The 26,104-nt window shown below is 41.8% G+C and overlaps 1 protein-coding gene across 1 annotated transcript in view; it reads right to left on the bottom strand.

Annotated features, from left to right (window-relative positions):
* Positions 1 to 314: 314 nt before the first annotated feature.
* SUMF2 (sulfatase modifying factor 2) overlaps positions 315 to 26,104 on the bottom strand; it is an 88,797-nt gene continuing 63,007 nt past the window's right edge. The window contains exons 8-9 of the mRNA XM_069226943.1: positions 12,405 to 12,561; positions 315 to 950 (exon numbers count right to left, since the gene is read on the bottom strand). Coding sequence (XP_069083044.1) covers positions 854 to 950; positions 12,405 to 12,561 — 254 coding nt within the window. The 3' untranslated portion in view covers positions 315 to 853. The remainder of the gene's footprint in view (positions 951 to 12,404; positions 12,562 to 26,104) is intronic.

The raw sequence follows: 26,104 nt of genomic DNA, 5'->3' as shown, positions 1-26,104 counted from the left end.
CGGAAGACAGGGAATGGTGTATGCAAAATATCAAAGAAGATTAAGTTGAAACTAAAGTTAGCATCTTCTATTTCTTTGCACCAACAAGAAATGTTGCTTTTCACTGTGCACATCTACTGCTGTAAACGATCAACAGTACAGAATTATACTGACGCCCTCCTCTGCCATTTTCTATGTTAGGTTTTAAAAACAGTAACAAAGTGAAGGGCAACCAAAGTAATAAAAATGCTTACTAAACAGTTAGAAGTAAGACCAGTGTAAGTAAGAACCATACAAAGGGTTTTCGATAAGTAAATTAAGCATTGTGTTAAACATTAATTGAAATGAAACTTTTTATTTGTAATAGCTCTATGTTTTGATAACATTTTATTTTTGTAACAGCTGTATGTTTTGATAACATTTTATTTTTGTAATAGCTGTATGTTTTGATAACATTTTTTCCGAATCCTTTTATTTTTTTATGATTTATTAGGAATTGGTTGGTAACTTGGTCTGCCAATAAATGTTGTTTTTATTCTCAAAAAGTAAAACATGACAGGAAATGAAAAATATGCAATTCTTACAAAACGTAAAGTGAATCAGACTAGATTAGTATAAATTAAAACAGACATTGAAGAATGAGGAGTGCGTAGCATTGAAGAATATCTGAATTTAGAATGACATGCACCTTTCTTAACAATTACTAAACATGGTACATGGAAAGAGAAGCAAAGCTCCCAACAAACTTTCCTAATTTTGGGGCAACAGTAGCAAAATAACATAATTACCATTCAATAGCTTATCTCCACAGGAGAAACAAATGTGAGCAAGATAGCTAATGTAGTTAATCAAAAAAGTTGTTCGCCAGTTTCTCTCATAGATCAGTTTTTGAGCCACCCTTCGGCTTGCTGGTGCTGACAGCACAACGAAAGCTCAGGTTATCAGACGCTGAATCTGGCGTGTTTCCCATTCTAAAACAAAAAGAAAAATACTAGTCAAGTTGCAAGCCCAACCAACCTCAAGAAACAGCAAAGACGTACATCAAAAAGGCCCTGTGCTGCTCTGTGATACTCAGAAAGGCTCTCTGCAGTATGAATATAACAAGTAGACATGGGACAGACATATCATTCAAGAGCCCAGCTGAGGGACTGCACACGTTACACAGCATGCCAGAACGGTGCCTTTAAAACACTGGAGTATTAGATAATTAGGGGAAGGGAGAGATTATTTGTCAATGTGCAATGTCACCTGCATCCCAGTTTCATAAAGACAGTATGTGGGTGGGGTCAAAACTTAACTACATTGTCATACAGTAAGAGCACCTCCTGGGTATTAACATGTGCAAATAGGGACAAATCCCACAAAACGAATATACAACAACCACCCCTTAGTTTGGTATTTTATAATGCACAAAAATACACAACATATGGTGTAAAAAGCACAGAAGACTAAACAGGAAAGTCGATCTTGTCACCACTCCCAGCCTTATATTTTACGTTTCTTAAGGAGTTCCATATCGGAATCTGAAATGAGACCAAAAATCACGGTGTGGTATGTCATACAAAAATTAATTTTACCTCTAGTGACGGATGAGAATCGATAAAGGAAGTTAATGGCACTATTAAACTTTAAAGCAGACCAATTGCAAAAAAACACTGTGGGCTTTTGGCCAGCCTCCTTCACACACTAGTTCCTTGGGTCAGCCTTCTTCCACAATTGCACTGAAAGTGTATCAATCATATCTTAGATCAGCTGAGAGGAGAGTTTCTGTCTCATTGTATTTATTCCGTATTTTAGGGAGAGCTTCTTTGCAATGCATGAGGTGCAATGTTGTCAGCATCAAGGACTATTTGGTGAAGACACAAGACTTCGTGAAAGGAAGACCTCTGCATCTTAAAAGCACAACATTTCAAGGGGTAAATGCTTACTTGACGTTTCATCTAAAGTATGTACATGCAACACTTGCCAGGTCTTTTTCAGAAAAGCATTGTTGTGCAAATCAATTCCACATAAAATACAAAACAAATATTTTCCTTCAAAATTTAGGCCTGCTGAATAATGTTGACATAGCCCAAGTAAACGTGTTTTTCTTGCGCTGCCTTTTACGTTGGAAGCCGGCATTCTAGAAGTCTGCTATTTCTTTTGTATACCCGCTCTAAAAAGGTACAGTTGTCTACCAAGAAGGCTCTCGCCGCTTCTCCTACAGCGGAAACACTAGTCTACTTACTCTACGGTTGCAGAGACAGGCACAGGAATGGAATTTTCTGATAAAAGCAACAGCCATCTTGGGTTGATGCTGCTTCCTGTACATGAAACTAAAGGCTGCACAAAAAAAGAAGAACCACTTCCTCAAAACACTGTGGACACAGTATGCAATTTATTTGCCTACATGGAAAAATAAAAATGCTATGCTTATTTACCTTCCTCCAATTGAGACTGAGAGCCTGCTCGATCTCATACTCACATTTCTTTGTCCTGAAGCTAAAGTTCCACAATTCTTTCCACAATATGTGCTTATTCACAATCGGCAGCAAACGAATACATTCACCTTTCATTCTACATAACGTGCAATGGATTTAATCTTTGGAGTAATAAATAGTTTGCAAACAAATGTTTTCCTATTTGGTATTTGTGTCAACGGGGCATACAAAGGTTTCTTGGCTCCAGCTGTGTCTGTTGAAACTTTTTCCACTGTTGTCCTGGGGCCTGCTTACTACTGGACCAAAACTGAGCACTGAATACATTATTTTAACACTTAGGACCTCATTACAAACATTTGTGAGACTGGCGCTGCATCGATTTTTCAGCTGCAGTACATACACTGGTTGATTTTTCTGCCGCAACGGCTCGGGGTCGTGGATTTACACTCTGGTTACCAGCTTCAATTTCTAAGGGCCCTGGATCTGGATATGGCACCACTTAGCAAGTCAGGACTCTCAGCAGAAGAGCCCAAGCACTGGCAGGTGAAGTCTTTGATGTCCCTGAGACTTTACAACAGGAGGCAAGTTCAGTCCAAGCCCTTGGAGAAACTTCACAAGCAGGATGTAGAAAGCAAAGTCCAGTCCTTTCACTACCAGGGAAGAAGCAGCAGCAGGAGGCCAGCACAGCAAAACAACATACAGAGAGGCAGGTCCTCCTCAAGCATCTAGCTCTTCTCCCTCGCAGAGTTTCCTCTTCATCCAGAAGTGTTCTAAAATTGTGGGGTCAGTAGTCCAATAATTATACCCATTTCTGCCTTTGAAGGAGGCAAACGTCAAAGGAAAGTCTTTGTAGTGTGCATGACCCTGCCTCTTCCTTGCCCTGCCCGAGCCACACTCTAGGGTTTGGAGACTGTATTATGTGAGGTCATGCATAGCTCTTTCAATTGCAGGTGTCAGCTTCTCCCTTCCACTCTAACCCAGGAAACCTCATCAGGATATGGAGGACACACCTCCGCTCCCTTTGTGTCACTGTATAGAGTAAATTCACAAACAGCCCAACTGTCAGTCTGACCCAGACGTGCATTCAGCAGTCAAGCAAAGAATCGTTAAACAAGTAAATGCCCACTTTCTAAAAGTGGCATTTTCACACAGACAATCTAAAAACAACTTTACCAAAATATGTATTTTTATATTGTGAGTTCAGAGACCCCAACTCCACATCTCCATCTGCTCCCAACGGGAAACTGCACTTAAAATATATTTATGGGAGAGACAGGCCTTGCAATAATGAAAACCGAATTTGGCTGTATTTCACTATTAGGGCATGTAAAACACACATTACATGTCCTACCTTTTAAATACACTGCACCCTGCCCATGGGGCTACCTAGGGCATACCTCAGGGGTGACTGACGTAGTAAAAAGGAAGGTTTGACCCTGGCAAGTGGGTACACTTGTCAGTTCGAAGTGGCAGTTCCAAACTACCCACTCAGACACTGCAGCGGCAGGTCTGAGACATGTTTACATGGCGACTCATGTGGGTAGCACAATCAGTGCTGCAGGCCCACTAGTAGCATTTTGATTTACAGGCCCTGGGCACTACTACTAGTCAGTCAAAGATGCCAATCATGGATAATCAATCATAATCACAATTTACACAAGGAGCACTTGTACTTTAGCACTGGTCTGCAGTGGTAAAGTTCCCAAAGTGCTAAAACCAGTAAAAACAGATCAGAAAAAAATAGGAGGAAGGAGGCAAAAAGTTTGGGGATGACCCTGCAAAAAGGGATAAGTCCAACACACTGTCACATAATCCTGCCTAGAGGAACCTGACTTGTACCTGGTTCTAAACTCAAACAATATAAGATACCTTTGCACTTGAGGATGAGCAGTTAGCTATGCAGAGGAAAGTTCTACGGAATAAAATGTAGCACATGAACATCAGACAAAAAATGAGGCGAAATGCACAGCTCAATCTCTGCACTTCTACTCTGATAAAAGATTGTAATTCCTCATTTTTGTCACAGAGTAAGTGGCCAATGTCCAACATTTGACTGATGAGGAGAACATAAGGCATGCCTACCTGCACAGAGGTGGAGCACTATTATAAGCTTGGGTAAACTGGAAAAAAATGCACTGTATATTGAGTCTGGCTATTAGACCCTTTCTCCAGCCCAGTGACTTATGTAGTAGCGTTGTATAGGCAATAGTGTTAGCTAGAACAAACAAGGAGAATATGAAGAAAAGAGGAAATTCAACTACATTTCTCCAGAGATAGATGTGCCTATGTGAATTTTAGGAAATAAGGACATTCAACTCCATTTCTCCTGCTTTATAAGGGATCTCCATTGGCTCCCCTCAAGAATAACTTGCATGTAATAACCTTTACCAGTCTAAATCTGCCTCACCTGAGAATCTTTGCTCATCCCTCAAGATATATGGCATGAATAAGAACATAGGAAACCTATGTAACTAGAGACAGCAAACAAAAATAAAATTAGAGCTCATAAAACATCAGTACAGTCATTCACCGGAGGCACTCACTCCTATGAAACTCCCTTCCAGTCAGCCTTAAACTCTCAGAGAGCTTAATGATTTTCCAAAAAAAGGCTGAAAACCAATTTAACATCTACTTTGAATCTTGCTTCCTCCTTCACCTGTTCCTTTAATTTTTTTACCATTTGTTACTCCATCTATGTCAGGCTACCGCCCTTTACTTTCTTTTTCCCCACTTCATTGCCTTTGACCTTTCAACACTGCTTCTTGAATGTGTTCTTTCTAAATTGCTATTTTCCCTATTTCTTACAACAACTTTACAACTCCCTTGATACCCTAATAACTTCTTCTTCCTCATGTGGCAATCTTTGTCTTCATCACTCATAACTGCATAAGTGCCACTATTCTATTCGTCCATCTGTTCCTACAGAATCGTAATACTAATATGGTGCCTGACACTTCCAAGATGTGCTGAATTTCATGTGTGAATACTGTTTCTTTTTTTATAGATTATTTAACTCTTATGTGCTACATCAATGTAGTTAATTGCTAACATAACAACACAAAGCAAATAAAGTAGTAACAGAAAGAAAAAGTAATAATAGAAAGCAAAAGCAGTTCTATCATCAGTCCAATATCCAAAGCCACGGTTGAGACTTTGACACATAACAGTGGACAGGCAGAGGAGATGCATGGCAAATATTTTAGCATCAAGTAATTAATTATGTATATATTACCGGGGGCCAGCTGCCACTGGGTAGTTACATTTAAGACTGTGTTTCCATAGGAAATGCATTTTTTGGTTTGCTTATATCTTTGGCGCCATTTGAAGAACCTTCAAGAATCTTTCCCAAAAAAAATTCACCTCAGCTCCTAACTGGAAAGTTTTGGCAGGGATCCGTCAAGCAGGATTTGAGAAAAAGTGTGTTTGTGTTTTGTCCCAAAATGATTTTTCAGCATTCATTTTTCCATAGGAACTTTAGACACAGCTACAGCCCAAACAGCTGAAAGAATTTACACAAAATGCGCCAGATGGCTAGATTGTGGCCTAGAAAGTTTTTTTTTTAATACCGTTCAGCAGTTTTCGCACAATTAATGCTAAAACAAATTGTAGATTTCACGCCATGGAGGATCCGCGGGGCTGACAGACCTCATGGTGAGATATGATTGACTAATATTGCACTCCTTCTCCGCACCCCTAAATGCTGTAGCTGTTAGAAGTCTACTCAATTATCATTTAACCTGTGAGCAGCCAGCCACTACGCAATGTCCCAAATTTGCATAATTAGTCAACCAATCCGAATGCTGGACTCTCCTCGCCAGTCGCCTGACACACTGTTATCATTCCCCGTAGGCTCATATTCACTTTGACAAAATGTAATGACTGAGACAAAAGTATTTTGCAATTATCAACAAGCGTTCTTCTTCATGAATATATTAATTATTTGAGCCTTTTATAATATTCCAAACTCCAGTATTGCATAATACACTGTTTCTGATGACCTGTATATTCACTTCAACACATTGTAAGCTTAATAAGAATCTTGACGATGCATATCAAACAGACCCAATGCATTCTGGGTCATTAGACCTTTCTTCAGGGGTATCTATAAGTTAAAATACAAATCATAACATCACGTTCTGGAACTGCCAATGTTAAACTGTTAGCATGTGACCCAAGTGCTACGCATGCTGTAGTGGCGGACGATTGTCAAACTTATTTTATCCCAAACTGACGTCAAATTGTGCAAAAAGCTAACATGCCGCCCCGCTAAAAACGAAATAGTGAGCAATATAGGTCAGTGCTTGACCACCTATATTTCAGTGATCCCCACTGAGAAACCGTGATCCACGAAGATGCACATGCTGCCCGTTACGTAGCAAATGTAAACAGTGTAAATTTGTGAACTCCAAAAGACAGAAACATGCCTCTTCACAATGTGACTATTGCCGCTGTGTACTCTCTCTCCCAGCCCGAGTGTTAGCATCGCTGAAACCTTGTCTCAATCACCACGTCATGTACTGCGAACAAATTAAATCACTATGGAGCAGCCATACTAATGGTATTTGTACTTACAAACACGCATCTGTTCTGCCAAAACGGAAGTGCACCCAGTAGAGAAATGGCATGTTTCGTGTCATTTTCAACTATCCCCTTCATGTACCAAACTTAACTGGCGTGTTGCCCCATCTATTCCCTGACGTAATACTAAAGGGTGACAACAGACTTCCAATACAAATAAAACACTGAAATAGTGATAAGCAGGATTTAAATCTTGATGGGTCAATTCTGTAACATCTATATACTGTCAGCCTGGGGGATGTCTCTACTGCAAGTTCCAATATTAAAACATGACCTAAATATTTATCACCCTGTGGCCCTTCCCCCCTGTGTGCATGACTCATGCAGCCCCCGACGGCAGCCTCTCCCCTCAATACGATGAGTAGCATAGTGCAAACATAACCTCATTTCAAAATAAATATAAATACTACTTATGTCAAACTCCCACCAGTGATATATCCTCAGACGTGTGAATGGGACGTAGTTGTCTTATGCAAAACCATATATCACTGAAGACACGAGCTTCTATACCAGGGATCTCCAACTTTTTCTGTTGTGAGAGCCTCTTCTGATCAATGAAAATCATCATGAGCTACGTATGTATTTTTACCAGACACCACCGCACCCAGCTTCATTGACTTTAACTCTAATCTCCGTACAGCCAGATTCTGTCACTTGAACAAAATACTTTGACTAGGGGCACTGACAGGGCTGCCATGTGTGTCAGTGAGAGTGTGGTCTCTGGGGGTGCATGGACATCTGTGCATTTGAACGGGATGTATGTGTAACTGAGAGCCTGTGTCGTACGTACTTGTGGCACAGGACATACCTTTCGCCAAATGTGGCCACCGTTACGTGTATAACACAAACATACAAACATTTGTTTTTAATGGGAGGAATTTAAAGTGCAAAAATGTTCATAATGTGGAACCTTGTTCTGCACTTTAAGTTTCTCCCATTTAAACAATGACTGTATTTTTCAGTTATAAATATGGCACAGTGTTCTACTGGCCACTGGGGGCAAGAGGCCTGCAGTTTGTAAATGCAACACTTTGGAAAACAATTTGAGAAAATTAAAATGAAAATTTAACTTACTCATACGGTAATTTTTCTTTTTAATTTTCTCCGTCATAAAAGCTTTGAGAAACGTCATTTTATTCTTACCTCCAAATCCAGTGTTGAGAAGGACTTTTATTCAGGAGTTAAATACCTTAATGCTTCAGTTGTTCACCTGTGTGCTTTGGTCATTAATCTGACTCCAGCACTGTTCCTTATCAAGCCCTGCTATCTGCAGCCTAAAGATAATGATGTAAAATAAAAACAGTCTTCCCTTAGCTCCAAAGGGAAAAATAGGACCCTGTGTTTATTTAAAATGAACTAAAGGCTGTGGTGAGCTACTCTGAAGGGGTCTGGGAGCTGCTGGCAGCTCGCAATCGACTGGTTGAGACACCTGTTCTATTCGTTGATCCCATAATGCCAAATACTAGTGGTATGAGTCTGCCTGGAACAGAATTTATTGGCCGCCTGCTGTCAACTGATGGTATCCGTAAATGCCATGCTTAGACACATAGGGCTTGATTAGGAGTTCGGCGGATGGTTTGCACTGTCCACCGACCTTGCGATGGGGAGGTTGCCACCACACTGGCTACCTCTACACCGGATCTACTAGAGTTTCCTGCTAGGCTGGCGGAAACCTCGGTGTACGTCCGCCGGCCTAGCAGGAAACAGACGACAGCATTGTCTCCGGCTCATAATCGAGACCGCGGCAATGCTGTAGCCAGCAGGGTGCACCAGCAGCCTTGCAATGCTCACTGACTGCAAAGCAGACAGTGAACATTGTGATGGTGCTGGGCAGGGGGGCCCCTGCACTGCCCATGCCAGGGTCCCAAGTGCATGGGGAGTGCAGGGGCACACCTGTGGCCCCCTGCACCTGTTCTTTGCTAGCCTTTTCATGGCAGTGTTACCGTCACGAAAAGGCTGGTGGAGAACGAGGTCGTAATCTGCAGGGCAGTGCTGCCCTGGCAAATTAGGATCTCCGCCCCTGCCAGACCGCCGGGATCCAAGATCCTGGCGGAGCTGGCGGTCGGACCACCAGGGTTGTAATGTGGTGGTCGGGCCTCCGCATAGACTCGTAATGAGACTTATGATGTTCATTAATACGAATATAGCATGCTTAGCTTGAATTGAATTCAACACAAATCAAAGGAAAACAACAATTTAAAGGAAACACAAGTCTTCTAGTTTGTCATTCAGCCCTGTAAAGTCTTCAAAAGTTTGATCCAGGAACATTCAGTCTTTAAAATATTTCTGTGATTATCCACTCTTACTTGACATGGTTAAAAACTCAATTGGGTGATGTTGTGACCAGCTGCCATCCATTGCACAGCAACACTCGATGAGAATAACTTATTGCGTATATTACTTTTATGCTCAGTTATACGCACTTTGATTTTCCCTTGCGTTTTGCCAACGTACATCTTACTGCATGGGCATTTATTTGCATACATCACATGCTTTGAATGTTGCAATACAATTTTCTGGCCCTGTGTAGGGTGTGCCAACTTATTTACAACTATAACATTATTACAATGTATACATTTTGATATATACGGGTACCTTGGAAAGTAGTTTTGTGTGATTGTGATTCAGTAGTGAGGATCTCTTTGAGGTTTTTCACCCTGCTACATGCAAACATAGGTTTCTCCCAGTATAAATCATGGAAGTCTGTATGGAATGTGGAGACCGAAAACAATCGCCCATTAAAAATTGGCACCTTTAGGAAAATATGCAATTGAATATTGACAGCAACCTGAGTTCTCCGTGGAATTACTCTGTCAAGGATAAATGTTGTATTGTAATGTACAAGTCTCTATTCTCCTGCAATAGTGGCCAGTGAAGAAGGTCACCTCCTTATAAAAAAGACACCTAGGGCCAAATGTACGAAAACTTTTTCCCCATAGACACAGAATGGGTCAAATCCTTTCGTACATCTGGCCCTTAGCCACAATGACACAACACCTTGGGTCGGCGTCATACTGCAGTGAAAAAGGCACATTTTGTAACCACTTTGATTTGCTGTTTGTGTGCAACTATACCAAAGGATTGTGACTTCCGGCTCTTTAGTGTTGTTTTAAAGACAGCAGGGTAAATTACACTGCTTCGACATAAAGGAAATAATTAAAATTGAAAGTTTTTAAAGAAAAAAATTGGCATCTTAATGGTGTCCTAAAACTTGATGATACTTAACTCTATTCAATGTAGCAATTACGAACATAAAGCGGAATTTTTTTGAAAGATCTGTGATGGGGCCAACAGATAAGCACTCTTGCTAGGAAAACATAAGTATTTATACAGAAAGATCTTTAACCACATATCAATCACTCCAAACAGAATGTAAGGTAATTATATTCGTCCAAGAACGAGGGAAAAGTAAAAAACACAACCAGAATGTAAGGTCATTATATTCGTCCAAGAACGAGGGAAAAGTAAAAACACACTTAGGGTAAGCCCGGCTTTGACTCTTATGTCCACAACACAATAAATAAATGGGCTATCCAAGTAAGTATGGCATTTCAATTGTGTTCACGGTGTGTCATTGTTTGGACCAAGATTTGCAATAGGAAGTTATATACAAATTACTTGTGACAGGATCCACAACTATGATCAAAACAACTGCTGGATGCACACCCTACAGCCTACAGATAGAGCACACACATCCACAGCATAAAATATGATATCATGGTCACAACTAAATAACTGTAAGGAAGTATTTATACCAGCAGGAGCATCCCTCATTATGCTAACCTTTCTGCCTTACTCAAATGCAGAAGCACCTGCAATTGTCACTGCTACTTTCAAGTGTCATTGGTTCCATAGGGAAATTAACATGTAAAGTATATTTGTTCCTTCTGCTACATTCTTAAGGAACATTTTATAACTGTTTATAACCATACTGCGCTATCTGTTGAGCTTTGATGGTACAGGGGCCAAAGCCTTGGTCAATAAAGCAGCAGACTAACAGTTCAATGCCCAAGGTCGGCAGTCTAACAAATTCTAAAATAATTCTATACAACTGAGTACAACAAAAGATGCAATACTAGAGGGTCAGTTAAAACATGTCTTGCCTAGGTGTAATAGGATTTACATATTTACATTGTTGTTCAGATGGGATGGTGAATTTAATGGGATGCGAAGATGGTTACTCATTGCGGGGAAGGGTACTTGGTTATTACCAACTACCATCCCCAATGCTTGGTGAAGTTAGTGTGATCCTAAAGCTTTATTTACCTACAAGGGTTGTCAGATAGTGGATCTTATAGCCAAAAAGGTAGTTCCTCAGTTGACTGAGAGTCATTACTGCAGGGCCTTAAATGTAGTGATGGTGTTCCTTAATCCCACAAGGGACAGTCTGAATCCTGAGCGCTCTGACTTTTCAGAAGCATGATGCTTAAAAGAAAAGAAAAGGGTGGCGGTCGACCAATCTAAGTTAATGAGCTGTAAAGAATTTCAGTGTATTGGTGTACATGCCATGTACCGGTCAGCTCTAGCTTTCGAAGGATGGGTGTCTACTGCTCCATGAACTCCCCACTGACACCTTAAGCTACCCCAACCATTGTAGTCAATAAACCTGCAACATAATTTTACACACAAAAGAGTTTTCGGTGTCCATCATTTCCTATATTGCATGCATGGTGTTATGAGCTTAGCACTGCTAGTGGGGCTGCGATGCAGCAGTGGTACCAAGAGCAGCAGCCGGAATTGGTGCTGCCTGTGCTATTAAGAACGACAGATCAATGAGACAAGTGCTGTTTTGTTTCAAATGGTCAGAGGATGTGATTATCAACTCCCAGTTTTTACATGGCAAAACAGCAACAGGAGAGAGAGCATGGAGAGAGAGAGAGAGAGAGAGAGAGGCGATCCTTGATAAGTTGAGCCCAACAAACAGCGCCAGCCGTCTGGTTGTGAAGGACATATTTTGAGCTTACCATGAACCTGCAGGGGATGTATGGCAAAAAAGGGGCTGATTCAAAATGTGAATGACCCTTAAACAAAGCAATGGATGAAAGGGGTTGACCTTAAAGGCTCTCTTTGCAATATTACTGTCACTTATTTATTAATGCATTGTTTGTTGTTTAAAGGAGGGTGGTCGACAGCTACACATGTCTCTAGGTCACAGAAATCACAAGAATGACTAATATTATTATCTCTGCACCACTCTGATTTTGAAAAAACCCAGACAAAAGTGAGCTTTCTTGCGGAATCTGGATGTTTCTATCTATATATATTAAATGTAATTGTCAACATTACTATCTTCAAGGAAATAGTCATCGTTTTTACTAGAAGATTCAATTTATTTTTATCCAGTACTCTCACCATCACCAAATAAATCTCTCACACAAAAATATAGTGCTTCTATCAGTGAACATCGTAACTTTCCAAATCACTTACCTCGTTGTTACCCGCGCCTTATGATTGGCAGATCCATCCACTGTGTCAATCCAAGATGCTCCCCGGAGTACGTACATATTTTGCTTTCGGTCACGTAACGGGGAAATATATTCTGAGGAAGTCCACTCCCAGGCATTGCCCAGCATGTCAAAGAGACCTGTGATGTAAAACTGCTCTTTAAAACATGTCAACTAGCACTCACATGCAACCATCTCTGCATCTAAGTACATCTGTAAAGGCGTGTCTGTTAGTATTCTATGCAGCTACTGTACAAATATGAAAAATGGGAAGGTCTTCTATTGTTAAAGGTTGATCATGTTTTAGGTTGTCATTTAGCAAAATGTAATGGACATTTACACAGAGAAGAAACACAGGATGAAACCCAAGTCTGCCCAAACACCGGAACCTGGGAACATTCAAACAAAGAACAAATGGTTCAGTGGGACTCCCTCTAGTCATCCCATGAGGTAAGAATACATGCCAATATTTTTGATCATGCACAAGAATCACAGTTTTAGTTTTGCTAATCAATGGCGCCAAGCAATATATTAATAAAGTGCAGACGGAACAGTGCTAATAAGTGGAATAGTGCAATAATTAACATATGATACATATATACAATGTGGGTCTCCATGAGTCAAACATGTCAGTCCAGAATAAATGCTGCTCCAGTCAATGGAATTATTGCAAATGATCCCCACGCAACTGTTGACGTTTCAACCCCCAGATTACATATAATGTGTCTCCTCAGGACCAAAACTCTGTCTGACCTGTCAGCTAAAAATTAATTTATAAGAATGTCTATTAACCTCATGGGCCTATTTCTTATGTACAACACTCAATAATCTGAGTAAAAACGTGTACCTCTCAATTGTATGTGACTTGCTTATATATAGGTCTCATTCAATGATGTCAATGTTCCTTTCTGTAATAAAATCAACACGTGTCACCTGATGTCACTTCCAGGCGACCAGCTTACAGTCAAGGACACACATATTATGTAACCCCCACCTATTCTTTATGGAATTTGTACATCAGTTTAAACTTACTCAAGAAAAGCTGACAGGTGATGGAAAAAATACCACCGTATCCCCCCGTTTATGAATATGACCAGATAATCACGAATGCATAATGTCATCGGCAAGCGCGCTACGACTTGCCACAACCCCTTGTCAACAAATCTCTGGGAGTGCCATTGTCTCAAGGGGTGCATACTAACACACCAGTGTCCCATACAAGATCACCTTATGTTAAGGGCATGTGCATCTGTTCCCCATTTTTGTACTTTGGGACTGGTCATGGGGGGTTGAGGGGTCTCCTCATTTACTCCAAAACTGTGTCATAAGTATCGCATACATCTCAAATGTGTCTCATTAACGGGTGTGGGCCTTCCTCCGTGTTTGTATATCATACAGTCAGAGAAGCCTCTATGGAAACCTCCACCCCTAATGTTCTTGCCTCCCAAGCAATCCCAACAGTCTTCGCGTTATCTCCAACCAAATTGGGTATAGTTTACTGCGAGTTCAAAGCGTCCCCGTTCCAAATAATCGAGTTTGCATAGACATGCAGTAGCTGGGCGGTAAGGTGGTCGAGCCAAAAAACACAACTAAACCATTGACTGTGTCGCCATCTTGAGTCAGGTACACGCATGCTCACTCTGTGCCCAGTGCCGGTTACTCCTCTAAAGGCAAATGCATTCCAAATGATGGGAACAACGGCAGCCATCTTTGTAGGAGGCTAGCTCAGTTTATGGTGTACACCTATTGTGTGCATCCTATGATGAAACCCTTTGTTCTGCCTTCCCCCTTCTCGAGCTGGATGAACAGCAGGAGGACAGAACAGTGTTTGAGGGTCTGCAGCAGCGTGGGCTGCCAGGCAGACCCTGGAAGGCTTTACAGGCAGATCTGGGGGATCCTCTAAGGAACCCTCAGAGTAGATGGTGGTATGCAACTAACACTGGAATCGGTGTTGTTGCATGATTCCAACATGTTTGATACCAAAGATGCATAGGTTTGGAGAAACCATTATGTAGAAGGACTACTAGTACGTACCAGTGTCCACTACATGTCTTAAAATAGCTTCCCTGCACTTACAAAGCCCAGAGAATGAAGTCTGGGGTATGTAGGAGTACTCTGCTCATGCTGGAATACCCTCACACATAGGGACATGCACCCTGCCTTAGGGTTAAAGGGTCTACCAGAGCGGTGACTTACAGTGCCTAAGTACAGTGATTGTGAAGTAAGGTAACCCTTACATCGAGGGTGAAAGGGTGCATACACAATTTCACGCAGGCTGCAATGACAGGCCTGCAGACACAGTTTGCATGGGGTCCTATGTGTGGCACAATACATGCTGCAGCCCATGGGAGACCCCTGGTGTACCAATGCCCTAGGTACCTAAGTACCATATACTAGGGCAGAGGTCTTCAAACTGGGGGGCGGGCCCCCCTAGGGGGGCCTCAAGTGATCCGGGTGGGGGGGGGGGGGCGCCAGACACTGGCTAAGAGAAGCATTATACAGATAACAGGCCTTTGTTTTTTTAGCAGAAGCATGTTATTGCATTTTCAAAAAAGGTAACCGTACTTAAATACAATGTCTAAGTAGGTCTAGACATATTTAAACATTGCCATCTTTATAAAGTAATTGTGAAAAATTCTGAAGGTGGGGCCCAGTGATTTTTATTTTTCAACTGGGGGGGCCGGCATAAAAAAGTTTGGAGACCAATGTACTAGGGACTTACATGGTATGCCAATTGTGGGGCAAGAAATTTACCAAGCAACCAAATTTTGAGGAGAGAGCACAGCCACCGGGGTCCTGGTTAGCAGGATCCCAGTGGACTACAGTCTAAATATACTGACAGGCAAAAAGTGGGGGTAACTATGCTAGAAAGATGGTACTTTCCTACAATCTTAACACTCTTAACACTATTTTAGTAGAAAGCGTGTTCCTAAAGGGAAAGTATCTTTACTTTATTTTAATCACAATATGTATATGGTCTCCTGACACTGTATGGGCGCCGATCCCTAGTTCATGTGACCATCGTATACACAACCATTTCATAACTTGATATTGAGCCTCATTCGCCTGTGGGAAGCATACCCAGTAATAATCAAAGAGCAATCCAACAAATATATCAAAGAGGCAAATGCCTCTTTGATATACTTGTTGTCTACATATGTTAAACATAACATATCATTGTTGGTACTCAACTATAAAGAAAAGTGTCCCTTTCACAACGGAAAGTGATAAGGCAACTACTCAGAGCCTCTGGACAACCATTTTCATATATACCTCAGTGAAGGTAAGTGTCACAGAAAAGTGTGGCACATCTATAACCATGATACAAAGCATGAGATACAAGTGGCTAACACCCCCTCACATATATGTACTTCACATAATCTTTACACTTTGTCAAGGTGACAACCACTGATCTCAGCTTGCAAACATCATTCAGTCCATTAGTCATACTTTCAAGGGGATTCATCCAACTGCATTCTCAGCGATTTAGTAGTTCATTCAGATTTCCTCCTCTCGAGTCCAATCTACCCTCGCCACGTACCACCTTATCATATCCTGTGTGGTGGAGCTCTGCAAAATGTTTGACCAGTGGGGTCTGTGTGACACCTATTCCTGCTTCGATGCTGGCAGATCCTCTGCTTCACCATTTGGGTTGTTTGACTCACATATTTTAAATCACTTGGGGAAATGATGACATATATTACATTCCTGCTGTTACAATTTGAGCAACCAACCAAATCAATTTGTACAACCCCTATTTCAATTCTTTTTCTATCAGACATAAATCTACATACTTGAAACTTCTCACACCTGAAGTGACCCTAATGGGCGGCAACCCCCAAGCCTCGGGTATAGTTTAGGAGGTTTCCTTTGTGCTTGCACCACACGATCTCTTATACTTTTGCTCCTCTTGTAGGCAAACATTGGGTTAGTGTTAATATCCTCTCGTATGATATGCCAATGTCTACTGATGATTTTACTGATTGCATTACTAGCTGGATTATTAGCAGTCACCATGATCATCCACTCATTATTCATATTAGACCTGTCTCGAAGAGTAAGTAGAGTTTCTCTCGGGCAGTCCCAAGCCCTTTTCAGTGCTTGGTGTAGTATTCTCCGTCGGTATCCTCTTTCAACTAATTTAATGGATATGACACCTGCCTCCTTGAAGTAGTTCGATTTTAATGTGAAACACCTCCGAATCAGAAGGAACTTTCTATACTGCAAATTATCTCTTAGCGATCTGGGTGCTATTACATGCTAGTAAAGAGTTCTTATCAGTGGGTTTTCTATATAGTGTTGTGTTTATTGTCGCCTCACTGTGTTTTACCAATATGTCTAAATAATTTGTCTGTATTGATGTGTAAATTTTAAGTCTGGCTCTTATTCATTCAACCATTCCACAAACTGAAGGAGGTCTTGGTACTCTCCATTCCATAACATAAACACGGTATCAATATACTTTCTCCAAATCCTAATGTTGCATCTATATGGACTGGAGTTAGACAAGAACTTCCCATTTTGAAAGTCAGCAACCACCAGATTTGCTACACTTGGGGCTAAAGAAGCTTTCATTGCCACACCTTTCTTTTGTAAGTAATAATCACCTTTAGGTGTCCAAGGCAATTCTCTGTGGGATGTTGGTATAATGAATCAATATCCAGAGTCACCAGTATGTGTTGTCCCACATCAAAATCAGTGTTTTCTATACTTTTTAGAGGTGATTTTTGGTGCATATTATTTAAGGTATTGGTCCATATAATTGTATAATGTTTCTGAGACAGACCCGCGCCCTGAGATGATTGGCCGTCCTGGTGTGTTTTTGGTAATATCACTGGGGTCCTAGGGTATGGTTTATTCAGGAGTGCATGTCACTTCTCTGTTATGAAATCTAAACCCAGACTGCTGTCTGTTAAATTCCTCACCCCCCTACTCCTGAATCTCCTAAAGGGGGTTGTTCTGTAATTTAATGTAATGTTCTTCTACCTGGAACTGTCTCATGATTTTGTGCTCGTATTTTACTGTGTCCTATATGACAATAGTTCCTCCCTTATTAGCAGGCTTAATTGTGATCAGATTGATCTTACTTAAATTCATTAATGCTAATTTCTCATCTTTCCTGTTGTTGTAATGTACATAATCATTCCTCTCTTCAAACATTTGCTTCATCACTAAATTCTCAAAGGCGAGAATGTCCATTGACATGAGGTGTTACGGAGGATAGAACGTAGAGGGCAATGATAAGTCTGCGTTGTTTCTAGTGTAATGAGACGCTTTGTCCTTAAAGTAGTGTCTCAATCTGATTTTTCTAAAAAAAAAAAGAACGAAATATTTCAGTTTTAATTTTAAATTAGTCGGGACGTTACATTATTACAAAACTCAACCTTCTCCTCAACGCTTTTCTCTCATTATGGTCAAGCATGTATGTGGAAATATTGAAAATAGGGGAGACAGATGTGGGCTGGTTACCACCTTCCATGTCTACCACTTGTAGGTTTGGTTTCTCGTCTGCCTCTCTCCTGGTTGATACTGATCTCTGTACCAGCCTCTGCTCCTCCCGCTGCCTCATCGCCTCCCCCTTGTTTTCTGTTGGCTGTCTATGCCTAAAAAATGTTTCTGTGGTGGTAGGAATGCGTATGGTGGCCCTGAACTGCTGGTACTTGGTTCCTCCTTGTTGTCTGAGGTACCACACATGCCTGAAAATGTTATTGAGTTTTTAGTCTACTGCTGGCCTGGTCGGGTTTCCTGGCTCCCCCGTTTGATTGTAATACTCACTTCTTGGGTATAGGTATACCTGCTTTTTGTTGTATCTACCTTTACCTTTGAGTGCTTTTTCAGTTTTTTTGGCACACTTTATGGAGTAGAAGTCGTCAATACTCCTTTGAGGGTTGTCTAATCATGAGACAGCTCCAGGTAGAAGAACATTACATTACATTATACACAAATACTACACAAATACAACTGAACTTAATTACAGAACCACCTACTTAAGGAGATTCAGGAAGAGGTAAGGAATTTAACAGGCATCAATCTGGGTTTAGGTTTTGTAAAAGAGAAGGAATATGCCTTCCTGAATAAACCATATCCCTAGGACCCCGGTGATGTACACATTACCAAAAAAATACAAAGAAAGTCAAAACCCACCAGGACGTCCGATCATCTCAGGATGTGGTCAATCTTAGAACCATTATGCAAATAAGTAGACCAATACCTTAAACAATATGTACCTAAGATCGCCTCTTATGTTAGGGATAGCATGGATTTCATAAAATGTTTTGAAAACACTGATTTTAACATGGGACAACACATACTGGTGACTTTTGATATTGAGTCATTATATACCAACTTTACACAGAGAACTGCCCTGGACCCCACGCGGAGAACGTTTGAACTTGACCTAGAAAAAAACTACCTGATATAATTCCTCATACAAATGAGTGAGATTGCCTTGAGAAAGAATTACTTTTTGTTTAAAGGTGTTTATTACTTAGAAAAGAAGAGCACATGTTAGAAATGGGGGCTCTAGTTGGCAGAAGTATGCACCCAGTCGAAGTAGAGACCACCACTCTAGCCAGTGTGAGTCAGATACACATTATCAGAGTGTTCACCCTCTGGTAGCTTGGCACAGAGCAGTCAAGCTCTAAAGAGGTAATGTGTCAATCAATCGATCAGGATTTACAAAGCACGGTAAATCGCTCGTGAGGGTCTCAAGGCGCTGGAGTTGCAAGCTGCTTCGCTCTGCTCTGTTCATTCGAACAGCTAAGTTTTGAGTCCTTTCCTGAATCCCAGCACAATGGGAAGTTCCTGAGATGCAGCGGAAGGGCATTGCAGGGTTTCTGCGACAGGTGAGAGAAGGCGGGTCCTCCGCTGTTGGATCGGTGGATCCGAGGGTATCTGCGAGGAAGTGGGAGGTGGATCATAGGGTCTTTTTGGTTTGTGGAAGGCCATTCATTTGTTGATGTATGTTCAACATTTGCAGGGCTTTGTATGCTTTGTATCCATGGGTCAGCATCTTGAACTGGCATCTCTTCTGGATCGGGTGCCACTGTAGCTTCTTGAGGTCTGGAGTGATGTGAATCCGTCTGGGGAGGTCCAGGATGAGTCTTGGTACAGAGTTTTGTACAGACTGTAGTCTCTTCAGGAGGTATGCAGTGATTTCTATGTAAAGAGTGTTTCTGTGATCCAGCATGCTGGTGATAAGGGTTTGAGTGACGGTCCTTCTGGTGTTGATTGGGAGACACCTGATAATCTTACAGAGCATTCTTAGGGTGTGGAAGCAGGCAGACAAGACTACATTTACCTGTTGCTGCATAGATAACTTGCTGTCCAAGATGATGCTGAGATTGAGGGTGTGGTCTGTCGGGGCGGGGAAGGGCAAAGTTCAGCCGGCCACCAAGTGACACTCTATGGCGAGGTGTTGTCCCAAAGATGAGGACTTCCATCTTGCCTATGTTGAGTTTGAGACAGTTGTCCTTCATCCAGTTGGTGACATTCATCATACATCCGTGGAAGTTGGCTCTGGTGGTGGAGGGGTTTTCTGACAGCGAGAGGATGTGCTGGGTGTCGTTGGCATAGGAGATGATGTTAAGTCTGTGCAAATCTGACGGTGTTGGCCAGGGGGTCATGTACGTGTTGAAGAGGGTGGGGCTGAAGGACGATTCTTATGGGATGCCGCAGATAATCTTCTTGGGTTCCGAGGTGAATGGTGGGAGATGGATCCTTTAGGTTCTTCCAGTGAGGTCTGAGGCGACCCATTTGAGGGTGTCCCCTTGGATTCAATGTGGTGAAGTCTGTTGATCAAGATGTGATGGGAGACGGTGCCAAAGTCGACTGACAGGTCCAGGAGGAGCTGCTGTTTCACCACGGTCTAGGAGGGCCCTGATGTCATCAGTGGTGGCGATCAGGGCTGTCTCTGTGCTGTGGTTGGCTCGGAATCTGGATTGAGAGGGGTCCAGTGGGTTGTAGTGTTCCAGGTGTGTGTGAGTTGCTGGTTGATTGTCATTTCGAGAACCTTTGCGGGAGAGGGAAGTAGGGAGATGGGCCAGTAGTTCTTTGGATGTGCTGGGTCAGCGGATAGTTTCTTCAGGATGGGCCTCAATTCAGTGTGTTTCCAGCCCTCAGTGCAGGAGACCGTGGAGATGAAGACGTTCAGGACTTTCTTGACCACATTGCCAATCGTCTTGCTACTGAAGTTGAAGATGTGGTGGGGACATAGGTCTGTGGGTGCTGCCGGGGGTACGGAGTTCATGATGGGGATTCTGGCTTGAGTTGTGAGAGCGTCCCAACGGGTGAACAGGTGTTCAGGGTTTGTGTTCGTGGGTTTGAGTAAGCTGATGCTGTTCCCGGTGGGGGTTTGGGGATTGAAGTTCTCATAAATGGCTGAGATCTTGACGTGGAGAAAGTTTGCCAGGGTGTCACACAATTCTTGGGAGGGTGTGATGTTGTTTCCGGTGACTGAGGGGTTGGAGAACTCCTTCAAAATGGCAAAGAGCTCCTTGCTGTGGTTAGTGCTGGCTTTGATGTGGTCTGCTAAAGAGTTCTTCTTTGTTTCTCTCAGGAGGTGGTTGTACTGGTTGAGTGCCGTTTTGATATTGGTATGGTGTTCTGTCTTTTCGCTAGTACGCCACTTCATTTCTAGCTGCACGCAGATGCGCTGGGAGGATTTCAGCTCCATGGTGAACCAGCTGGCTCTTCTGGCCAGTACTTTGTTTTGGCTGTCTTGGTAGGGGTGATTGTGTTGGCGCATTCCGTGATCCACTGGGAGAAGTCCTTCACAGCCTGTTCTGGGTCGTTGATGTGTCTGAGAGTTGAGAGCGTTAATCCATTGGTCTTCTAATGCCTTTTTCCAGTTTCTGCGTGTGGAGCTGGGGAGCATGGTGCCTGTGTTGGTAGATCCTGAGATAGTGAACTGGATGCTGCAGTGGTCGGTCCAGGTGAGCTGTGAGACGTAGTTGTACTTGACTCTGTTGCTGGATGTAAATATGGGGTCAAGCATGTGCCCTGAGATGTGGGTGGGGTTGGTGACAAGTTGTTGGGAGGCTGATGTTGCTCATGCTTTCCAGGAGGTCGTCTGTGTTGGAGTCGTCTGGGTCATTAAGGTGGAAGTTAAGATTTCATAGGCGAATGTAGTGCTCAGAGTCGATCGGGGTCAGGGATGAGGTCAGGGATGGCATTGCAGAAGCTGAGGGCATTGTCCCGGTGGTCTGCATGTGATGGTGTATAAAGCATTTGTGCAACACACACACAGTAAAACATTGAAAACACCACAAAAGGACTCCATGCAGGTTTAGAAAAATAGACAACTTTATAAATAAATTAAGACCAAAATGACAAAAATCCAATAAGTAGAAATTGAGCTATGGATTATTAAAGAATAAAAAAAGCTCTAGTGCTTAGAAGCAAATAACACTTTAGGAGTTACTTGAGGTCGCACTGGACCGGGACAAAGTCAAGAGTTCAGGCTGCCTACATTAGAGCACAGGCCCACGCAGGGCCCGCTGAGCAAAGTACCTTAATCCTGCTCGCAATGACAAGATATGTTGATTTTCCTCTCGCAGTGCTGATGATGCGGCGGTTCCAAAAGTGAAGTACTGGTACTGCGATGCGTCAGTTTTGGAAGTTGATGTGCTGAATTTCTCTACGGAGTGAACGGATGCGTCGATCTTGTTTCAGCAGTGGCAGAGAGGTGGTGGTTCAGATACGGTGACGATGCGACAGTGAAGCACTGGTTCCGAATGCAATGCACAGGTTCTAATCCCGCAACCGAGTTGATATATCGGTCACCACTTCCAGCAAGCAGGAGATGTGTTGATTTCACTGGTGAAAGTATCTTGGTCACTTCCATTGAACCAGGCACAGAAGCAGGGGTAGAGTCTTTGATATATCCATGAGTCTCTAGCAACGGGAGGCAAGCCAATAAGCCCTTGGAGATCATTTTGAGGTGCACAACAGAGTTCAGCTTTCCCTCAGCAAGGTCAGGGAGCAGCAGAACAGAAAAGCAGTCCAGCATAAAGTACAGCAGGTCTGAAGACAGAGTCCAGTTGTAGGTCCAGACGTTTCTGATTTGGTGGGGTATGAGACGCTGTCCTTATACCCAAATGTGCCTTTGAAGTGGGGGTGACTTCAAAGAAGGGTCTTTGAAGTGCACAGAGGTCCTTTCTTCCTAGCTCGGGTTCCAAGCTTTCAGTAGGGGGTAATCAGCCCTTTGCGTGGGAACAGGCACTGCCTATTCAGGCGTAAGAGTCACCCCCTCCCGCCCTTCCAGCCAGGAAGGGCGATCAGAATGCAGATGAGAACTCAGACAAACCTAACCTTCCTGTGTTTGTGGCAGTTTGGAGGGAATGCACAGAGTGTAGGTGTCACCCACCCCAGACGTGTATTGGAGATAGGCGGCAGGCACACAGAGCAGAAAAGAGCAGAAAAAATTCCACTTTCTAAAAGTCAGAACATAAATGGGTTCCTGGAGGAATTATTTATATTCTAATCAGCAAAACAGTATATTGGTCAATATAATGATCCAACAGCAAACCATCAGAGAATATTCAAATAATCAATCAGCAGTGTACTGTTAGCAAAAATATATATAATTTTCTATATAGAAATAAATCAATATTATATCATAAGCATAGACAAGGCAGTATATAAAGCAATACAACAATTCTGCTGTACAAAAAACTATTTTGTTTGATTCCTTAGACTAAACATTTGTTCCATGTATAATAAGAATTTAGTCACATATAGAGTATACATGATCATTGACTTGCCTCTTAGTTTATTAATATCATTGCCATCACGGAATGGGCAGGAGTGTTTCTCAGCTCATGTTGAAACACTCACTTTTAATAAATATGTTACTAAAGCATGATGTGGTAGCCAGTCAGTAAATTTCCCATTGAAATGGTCAAAAACGTTCTTACTAACTTGCAGCTTTACTGATAAAACTATAAAGTGTATTAACAATTCTCTGTGAAAAGTGGGTTTCAGAAAACATATTTATCATTTTCACATCACCAAGTGTTCTGATTTGTTTTCAACCTACTAAAACATTTTTTATTCACACAGAAATACTAAAAATAGGCTTTCACAACTTCTGAAATATATTTTGAAATGTTGTACAGTTGAGTTATTAGCTATTTAAATGTGGTGTGTTAGGAAAAATCTGACATCCTACAGCCTTTCATTTCACACTCATTGTACAGCAGGTCAGATAGTGCACTTAACAAAATCCTAGAACTCTGCAATCAGAGATGTAAACTGACTTCTGATCTCTAACTCTGAACACAGAGCAAATGTGACAAGATAAAAACAAGATCTAAAGCTATCTTTATTGCTCCTTCCCTTTCTGGGTGAATAAAACACCTGTTCTTTGTCAACTCACCAGAACGGGTGAGTAGGTCCTAAATATAGCTCAATCTGATAAAATCTGACTCGCCATAGCGAGTAAATTTCTCGAGGCCTGTTTCCACTGGGTTGGGTATGAAAAATGTATACATATATGAGAGGGTGTGTTTGCCACCTGTATCCCATGCTCGGAATTTTATCATGGTTGTACATGTTCCACTCTTTTGTTTGAAATTTCCCTTCAATTAGGTATATATGATTCAGAGGCTCTGAGTAGTTGCCGTACCACTTTCCATTGTAAAGGAGGCACTTTTCTAAATTACAGAGTACAAACAATTATATGTCATGTTTGACACATGTGGATGTGGGATTTGCCCCATTGATATACTTGTTGATTTGCTCTATGATTATAACTGGATATGCTTCCTAGAGGCGAATTAGGTTCACATGAAGTTATGACATGGTTGTGTATATGATGGTCACATGAACTAGGGATCAGCACCCATACTGTATGTCAGGATTAACAGTGATTAAAATTGTGGTGAGGGGCTGTGAACAACTAGCAGAGATTCTTTCCCTTTAGGAAAGCGCTCGCTACTAGAATAGTGTCACGATGGCCGCAGTTGTACCCATCATTTGGAATATATTTGTCTTTAGATGAGTAACCAGCACTGAGTGAGCATGCATGTACCTGACTCAAGATGGCAGCCATAACTGACGGTCTAATTGTTTTTTGGCTCGACCGATTTCCCGCCTAGCTACTGTTCATCTATTCAAACGCAATTGTTTGGAACGGGGAGACACTTTGAGCTCGCTGTAAACTACACCTAATTTGGTTGGAGACACCGCGAAGACTCTTGATTGCTTGGGAGATAAGAGCATTAGGGCTGGAGGTTTCCATAAAGACCCCTATGACTATGTATGATATACAAACATGGGGTAAGGGTCCACACCTGTTAATGAGACATGTTTGAGATGCATGTGATACTTAGGACACAGATTTGGAGTAAATGAGGAGACCCCCATGACCAGTCCTGAAGTACAAACTTGAGGGTGAGGCAAGTGCCCCCTAACAAGGCACTTAATATGAGGTGATCTTGTATGAGATATTAGTGTTATAAAATGAAACCGTTGAGACAACAGCATTCCCAGAGATTTATTGACAAGGGGTTGTGGCAAGTTGTAGACCACTTGCCAATGACATTGTGCATTCATGATTATCTGTTGATATACATAAACTAGGTGATAGAGTGTGAATGGGACCTAAGAGATAGCGGTATTTTTCCACCATCTATCTGCTTCTCTTGAGACAATTTAAACTGATGTACAAAATACATAAAGAATAGGTGGTGGTTACACAAAATGTCTGCCCTTGACGGTTTGTAAGCTGGTCCGCCTGGAAGAGACATAAGGTGATGCATATTTGCTGATTTTATGACAGAAAGGAACACTAACATCGCTAAAATGGGACCTCTATATAAGCAAGACACATGCGATTGAGAGGTATGCGTTTTTACTCAGATTTTTGGGCGTTGTACATAAGAAATAGGCCCATGAGGTTGATAGACATTCTTAAAAGTTCATTTTTAGGTGGCAGGTCAGACGAGCTCTGATCCTGTGGAGACCCACTATATGTAAACTGTGGGTCGAAACGTCGACAGTTACGTGGGGATCATTTGCAACAATAACGTTGTCTGGAGTAGCATTTATGCTGGACTGATATATTTGACTCGTGGAGACCCACTTTATATATATGTATCATATGTTAATTACTGCACTTATGAGCACTGTCTCATCCGCACTTTATTAATATATTGCTTGGCATCATTGATTAGCAAAAATTAAATTGTGATTTGTTTGCATGATCAAAAATATTGGCATGTATTCTTACCTCAGGGGACAACTAGAGTTAGTCCCACTGAACCATTTGTGCTTTATTAGTACATCTACACAGAACACACTAAATAAGAAACATTTAGTGAAGATGCCTTCAATTATTATTTTTGCATTATGCACTTACTAGTGCAGAACTAGGTACCTGTAAGATATTGGAAGATTGGGATTAGCATATTACATTCTGCTTCTAGTCCCCTCACCAGATCTACCTGGCTGCCTGCATAGTTTACACGCATTGCTCATATTTTCTTTATTCTTTTGTCTCATTGAGGGATGCCACACATTCCTCTTTGGAAACATGCATCTCTGTAGCAAGACAGTCACTACTGGAGGTATTAGAATGTTTAAAGACACTATCTTCAATAATTCAAACAGAAGTTGCTCATGGGTCTCCATTGTTTGAAATGCTTATTCAGAATATGAGTACAGCCACTAGAAACTGGAAGA

Source organism: Pleurodeles waltl, chromosome 3_2, assembly GCF_031143425.1.
Source record: "Pleurodeles waltl isolate 20211129_DDA chromosome 3_2, aPleWal1.hap1.20221129, whole genome shotgun sequence".
Classification (NCBI taxonomy): Eukaryota; Metazoa; Chordata; class Amphibia; order Caudata; family Salamandridae; genus Pleurodeles; species Pleurodeles waltl.
The sequence above is the reverse complement of the archived record's forward strand: the minus strand, read 5'-3'. Positions and strand labels throughout refer to the sequence as shown.